This window comes from Cibotium barometz, chromosome 37 (assembly GCF_041138505.1).
Source record: "Cibotium barometz isolate CiBa-2024 chromosome 37, ASM4113850v1, whole genome shotgun sequence".
NCBI lineage: Eukaryota > Viridiplantae > Streptophyta > Polypodiopsida > Cyatheales > Cibotiaceae > Cibotium > Cibotium barometz.
Window position 1 is genome coordinate 37,024,210 of NC_141082.1, and position 6,741 is coordinate 37,030,950.

The 6,741-nt window shown below is 39.1% G+C and overlaps 1 protein-coding gene across 2 annotated transcripts; it reads right to left on the reverse strand.

Moving 5' to 3' along the window:
- Window positions 1-394: 394 nt before the first annotated feature.
- LOC147617239 (amino acid transporter AVT1E-like) lies at window positions 395-2,954 on the reverse strand. 2 transcript variants are annotated; one of them, XM_086776367.1, is made up of 3 exons: window positions 2,803-2,954; window positions 1,198-1,802; window positions 395-1,047 (listed from the first exon to the last, which is right to left on the reverse strand). In XM_086776367.1, exons 1-3 carry the CDS (start codon window positions 2,930-2,932, stop codon window positions 523-525), a joined length of 1,260 nt encoding a protein of 419 aa, XP_086632493.1. In that variant the 5' UTR covers window positions 2,933-2,954; the 3' UTR covers window positions 395-522. The 2 variants fall into 2 exon arrangements, with proteins under 2 accessions (XP_086632493.1, XP_086632494.1); XM_086776368.1 differs by having other exon boundaries at window positions 1,198-1,899; window positions 2,803-2,935.
- Between the last annotated feature and the right edge of the window lie 3,787 nt (window positions 2,955-6,741).

Here is a 6,741-nt window from a genome sequence, read left to right on the forward strand (position 1 = left end):
TCTACCTCCAAAATGGATTAAGAAATTAGTAAAGTATCCTTTTTCATTGCAAAATGGATTTAGCAAAGTAGTACCTTTTTAGTTCAAGTAGTGTAATACGCATACAACTAAAGAACTGAAGATGGAAATAACTCTAGCGCATATAACATTTTGAGACATCCAAATAATTAATTAAGTGGTATCATCTCTCAACTAAATGATTGATTAATGTAATGCATGAAACACTTTGAGACATCCAAATAATTAACGTAGTGGTATATCATATCTAAGGTAAATGATTGTTTAATGTCATGCATAAAATATTTTAGGTGCCCCCTTGTTTTAGGTCAATTTCGAGTCTTGGATACAATCACCCACCTCTCTCACACAGTAAATCCAATCTTGTAATATCAAAGATCAAAGATTTGGGTGATGTTAAGTTTAATCAGCCCTGCAATTTTTGAAACCATACTTGAGCAACAGGTAAGCTTCAAAAATGAATCGATTTGAATATCCATCACAATCAATTGGTTGAAGTTTTGTCTACGTACTACTTTCATAGATTTCAAGAATGGAGTTGATTGTGCCAACAATTCCTGCACCGACACCGGTTATGGTGAGGAGGAGGAGGAGTGCAATCTCCCAAGTCCTGATGCTACTCGAAAATAATTTCCAGTAGAGCCAGCAAGGTAAGATCAGGCAAAGGCTAACTGTGAGGGATGATCCCACTAAAGAAACCACGAGGGCAAAAAAAGGCACACTTAATGACACCAGAATCAATAGAATTAGCAGCATGGAGCGCATTGCCATGGAAACTAGCACGTGGGTCTGGGACTGTGCATGCCATGGTAGCATGGACTCTATCTCCACTGCGACTGGCCTTAACAAGAGGCTAAACTTCATTAATGCCGTGATTATGTTGGCCCATATCGCTAACTTGGACGCAATTAGTCCTAATGGCATGTTAAGCGTGATCTGCGATTCTGTTTCTGAACCAAACATGGACGCCCCAAGCAATCCTAAGCCCCCATTGAAAATCGCCGCAGTAGCAAAGCTCAAGGCAAGCACCTGCAAAAAGCACGTTTTGAAGACTCTAATTAGCCCCTTCAGATAACCCATCAACCTAAGCTTTATAATTATTAGCAACTGGAAGGTTTTTGGCACAATTGACAGGTTTTTTTAGCTCTAAATTAAGCTCATAGAGTCATATTATAATACCTTTGGGAAGTTTCTTCTGTCAATCATGGAGGTTCGGATGCTGGGGAGGAGGATGTTGGCACCGTAGGTGAAGAGGTAGATGCCGGAGGCGACAGGCAAGCCATCCAAGCACAGCAAAGGGATGTTCTCGCGAATACCAACGTTATCAAGCGAAGCCGCCCACAGCAAGGCAAGCGAGACCATGATGGAGCTAACTATGGAGGAAGCCGAGACCCAAGCCAAGGATCTCAAGTTGCGTATCCACACGGTGGGCAGCAGCACCAGGGTGGCCAAGAACGTGAGAAAATAACGCCCCGTCAAGCCCATGATCCCCAGCTCGCTCGCATTTGGAACTGCCGACACCAAATTGTCGCTCAATGAGATCCCATAGCCCACCAGTGCACTCAGTAATTCCGCAAACAGAAGAGTTACGACTAGCCCATACCCCCTCCTCCCAAAGGCCTTCCTGCTCACATCTTGGTAATCTGCCAGCTCCGGATCGGCTTCCAAACAGCGTACCAACAGCAATGCTGTGTAGAAGTATGCCATCGCTACCACCCCATTCAGAATGAAGCTTGCCCACCCACCTCTTGCTATTCCATATGGCGTTGAGAGCACTCCAAGGCCTACACATCCCAATGTGTTTTGTCATGATCACCTTCACATATCAAAACATCCCCACATGACACACGCAGTCATCCAGCAGCACATACATACATCCACCTGCAGATAGAGCTCTTGCGTTATGTTATCCATCCCAAGATAGTCTAAAGCTCTTGTGCATGTAAGAAAACATCTCCACATACATCCATCCCACGGCACATACATTCATCATACATCTTTCTAGCAATAATACACAAGGAAAAATATATTCAAATACATTTACATTTACATTTGTTCTAGCCACAATATGTGGAGTGGATAGCCCTCAAAGGCCTACACATCTCAATTTGATAGACGAGTGATTTGTTCTGGCATATCCACATGGCACACGCATTCATCCAGCAGCACATCCATACATCCACCCACCCATCCGCAGATATAGCTCTTGTGTTATGCTCACACATAAAATAAACATCCGCACATACATCCATCCCATGGCACATACATACATCCCTCCGACACATACATACAGCTCTTTAAATTACTAGTGCATACACAAAACAAAGCGTCCACATGCGTCCACATGCGCTTACATTTGCTCTAGGCACACCATGTTAAGAGGATGCATACACTTAGCTCAACATTCCCATACGCTTAGCAAAACACAAGATCAGAGATCCTGGCGTGCATACATGCAAAATAGCATCCCAAAGTAGATTCATCTAACCATTGCACACGCACACACACACAGACATCTGTCTTTTGACACAAACCCCTCGAAAATGCATTAACATGCATGCAAACATACATCCAAACATAAATTCATTGATTATAGCACAACATCCACACATGTGGGTACATACAAAGAGAGAGATTCGAACTGAACACGCACACATCCCCTCACTCGTCAAGTTCATAACGCATGGGCCAATTAATGTAAGAACAGATGCAAGAGCCATCAATTTGAACGCGACAGTCATGAACTTATGCTTGAAAGTGAAGGAAGCAGGCAAAGTATCTTACCTATGAGCAGGGCTAAACAGTTAGCGACGGCGTGAAGAGTACCGCAGTCTCCCTTGGCTGCAACCTTTGTATTGCGATGCTCCAGCAAAGGGCAGGTAATTTGATGATTATCATCAACAACCTCCATCATGACAACTCACAATACAAATAATTACAGTGCAGGCTAGCCAAATACTCTACAGTGCATGCGAATAATACGTTGCCACCGATACCACCTTTTAAAAAAAATAATAATAATCTTAACTATATTGTAACTTCGCTGCTTTAGAGATGCCAAATATTATCGTTTGTTGGTAGTGTTGTACGCATGTGTAGACCGTGACTTTTTAAAAAGAGGTAGAAAACTAAACTTTTTTGCTCGAATCTTTGAAAGATGCCAAATATTATCGTTTGTTGGTAGTGTTGTACGCATGTGTCGACCACTTTTTAAAAAGAGGTAAAAAAAACTAAACTTTTTTGCTAGAATCTTTGAAAGATGCCAAATATTTCTCGTTTTCAGGGAATATTACCTATTTTATCCACAAAAGTGTTGTATGCAAAGCTAGGTTTATTTTTGCTATTTTAGATTTCTTCTTCTCTCTCATTTTTTTTTTTGCATGAAGGAGATTTCACAGAGCTAGGTAGATTGCACATAGAGGCTTGAGAGAGGTGAAAAGCATATTTGTGTAGTACAGCTAAGGTTGAGAGAAGTGTCAAAGCTTAGGAGAGGAAAGGAGGGAGGTGTTTGGAAAGGGAAGATGACAAAATTGTAGCACCTAACAAAAGTAGCTCAAAAGATGGGATGAGTGAAAATGAGACATGTCAATAGCTAAGGCTCACAGAAGTGCAAAAGTTGAGAGGACCGAAGAGGAGGGACGGATAAAACGAGAGAAAAAAAAAGGAGAGAGAGAGAGAGAGAGAGAGAGAGAGAGAGAGATGGGAAATTAGGAGAAGGTTATAGAGGCCTAAAGAGCTAAAATTTTAGAGCTTTTGGAAGGCGATTATGGTTAATTTGTGGTGATGGAGATGAAAAAGGTTTGTTTAATTCATAGGTAGATATAGGAGAGCTTTTAGAGGGTTTCAAATAACTATATGGAAGAAAGGAAAATGTTTATAATTTTGGGTCACTTTTTCGCTGAATCTAAGTTCTACAAACTAATTAAGGGAAGTAAAAATGTGCTTTTTTTTGAAAGGGGAATAGAGGGAAATCTAGTGGGATAAAGATATGAAAAATTAAGTAGAGAGGAGAACCTGGTGGAGGAAGGTAGGAAGATATATAAGAGACAAACCAGATTGTAGAGGATTGAACCTAAAATTTCAATGAGCTTTGAGACGTTTTTAGTACATCTATACATTATATAAAGGAAGAGTTTTATGTGGTTGCTACATGGCAGCATGGTAAGAATTTGGAGGTTGAAGACGCAGTTTGGAGGTTCAAGGAGGGGTAGGCTCCTACTCATCAAAGACGGGTGACGTCACTTGTATATATAAAATGTGCGAATTTTCAGTCCTCCCATTAGTCTACCTCCAAAATGGATTAGAAAATAAGCAAAGCATCCAAAATGGATTAAGAAATTAGCAAAGAAGTATCTTTTTCATTACAAAATGGATAAAGAAATTAGCAAAGAAGTACCCTTGTAGTTACATTCTCCCATAATATTGCATTGAAATAGGCAAACAACTAAAGAAGTTGAACATAAAAATAACTCTAGTGCAGATAACATTTTGAGACATCCAAATAATTAATTTAGTGGTATCATCTCTCAAGTAGATGATTGTTCAATGTAATGCATAAAACTTTGGAAACATCCAAATAATTAATGTAGTGTTATAACTTATCATCTCTCAAGTATATGATTGTTTAATGAAATGCATAAAACATTTTAGGTGCCCCTTGTTTTAGGTCAATTTAGAGTACCCCACCTTGGATACAATCACCCACCTGTCCCACAGTAAATCCAAACTTGTAATATCAAAGATTTGGGTGATGATAAGTTTAATCAGCCCTGCAAATTTTGAAACAACACTCGAGCAACACAGGTAAGCTTCAAAAAAGAATTGATTTGAATATCCATCACAATCAATTGGTTGAAGTTTTGTCTATGTACTACTTTCATAAGTGAGCTGTTGCAGACTGTGTTTACATACTTTCGAGTGGATGAGGATGAGGAGAAGAGCGATGTGAAGTGCATGGGAGGCTTGAAGAAAGGGCACTCCTTCCTACTCTTTCCACACGACTCGACCTCTCTGACAACAACCTCTCCGCACTACTAGAGCTTGAGGGCATACCGACGTTAAAATACCGATGCAAATGCCGAACGTCGGTATGCCCGTCGTAATCTTGGAGGAGACAAGTCGGGCGGGCTAATTTGAAATTTTCGTATACCGACGCGTATACCGAAGCATATACCGTTGCTGATACCGACGCACATACCGAATTATATACCGACGCTTATACCGAAGGACATACCGACACTCGTAAGTTTTTTACAGCCGAGAGCGTATTGTTCTCTGTTTTTTGCAGTGTTGCAGAGAAGGTATGTGTTTCCTCTTTTCTCCTTCTTTCCTCTTTTCTCCTCTTCTCCTTCTCCACTTTTACTAATATGCTCTTGCTTTTGCTTTTTAATTTAGGATATAGGACGTTTAGGGTTTTGTGTTTTTTTTTGGCTCTATATGCATGTTGAGAGCTCTCTATGTATGCATAGATCTCCTAATGCATGCATAGAGATTTTAGGGTTTTGTATTACTTTATATTAGTTCTTATTCTTATGTTTAATTTACTAATTACTTTGTTTAATATTTTGTTTTGCAGCTCTTTCACCAATCTTTCACCAATCCTCTCCTTCAGCTTCGCAAAAAAGAGGTAGACCCTCTTTCGATTTTCCTTGTTTATGCTTTTTTCTACATATTATTGCATCCATATTTTATGGTTTAGGGTTAGTTTAGGGTTCTTGCAAGCTTATACATAGGATTAATTCAAGATCTATGCATAAAACCTATCATAAGCTTGCAATCTCTATGCATAGCCTTCTTGCAAGCTTTATGCATAAGCTCTATTCATAGAGCTTGCGAGCTTGTGAAATCTCTATGCATAAGCTCTATGCATAGGCTTTATGCATATAGTTTGCAAGCTTATAAAATCTCTATGCATAGGTTTCTTGAAAGCTTGCATGGGCATTGTACATAGAGCTTGCATAGCCTTCTTGTTGAAAGCTCTATGCATAGCCTTCTTGTAAAAGCTTAATGCATATGCTCTATGTATAGGCTTTATACATAGAGGTTGTAAGATTATGAAAGATCTATACATAGGGCTTGTAAGCTTATGCAAGCTCTATACATAGAGTTTATGCATAGAGCTATATGAATCTAGCTGAATGCATGAATTAAGATCTATGCATAAAGCTTAATACATAATGTTTTATGTATAAAGCTTATGGATGAGCTTTATGCATAAGGCTTCACATGCGTTATGTTTTTATGCATAAAGCTTTTTTTGATGTAGAGTGCCTTGCATGGATGGAGAGCATAAGCTTTTTGAATGTTTATACTCTCTTATACATATAACATATATTTCTTATGCTCTGTTTTTCTATGCATAAGGTATTCTCTTTATTCATAGAGTTTATATATGTTATCAAGGTAAGATCTCTTATCCATGTAAGACAAGATCATGTTTATTACACCATTGGGTGATAGGATTAAGGGTTAGCATAGTGCATAAGGCTTATAGCATAGAGCTTATGCATAAGACTTATGCATATGGCTTATGCATAGAGCTTATGCATGTCTTGCAGCCTTATTATGCAAGCTTATACTTAAGGCTTGCAAGCCTTACTATGCATACGATTGCATAAACCTTATTCATAAAGCTTGCATAAGACTTACGTATAGAGCATTACACATAAGCTTATGTATAGATCATTATGCATAGGCTTTATGCATAAGGCTCTATGCGTTCAG

Excerpts from the sequence above, each read along its gene's own strand:
- LOC147617239 (XM_086776367.1), bottom strand. The coding sequence starts at position 2,932 with ATGATGGAGGTTGTTGATGATAATCATCAAATTACCTGCCCTTTGCTG. Across the intron at positions 1,803-2,802 it reads CTGTTTAGCCCTGCTCATAG|GCCTTGGAGTGCTCTCAACG; the intron begins GTAAGATACTTT and ends TGGGATGTGTAG. Across the intron at positions 1,048-1,197 it reads ACAGAAGAAACTTCCCAAAG|GTGCTTGCCTTGAGCTTTGC; the intron begins GTATTATAATAT and ends TGCTTTTTGCAG.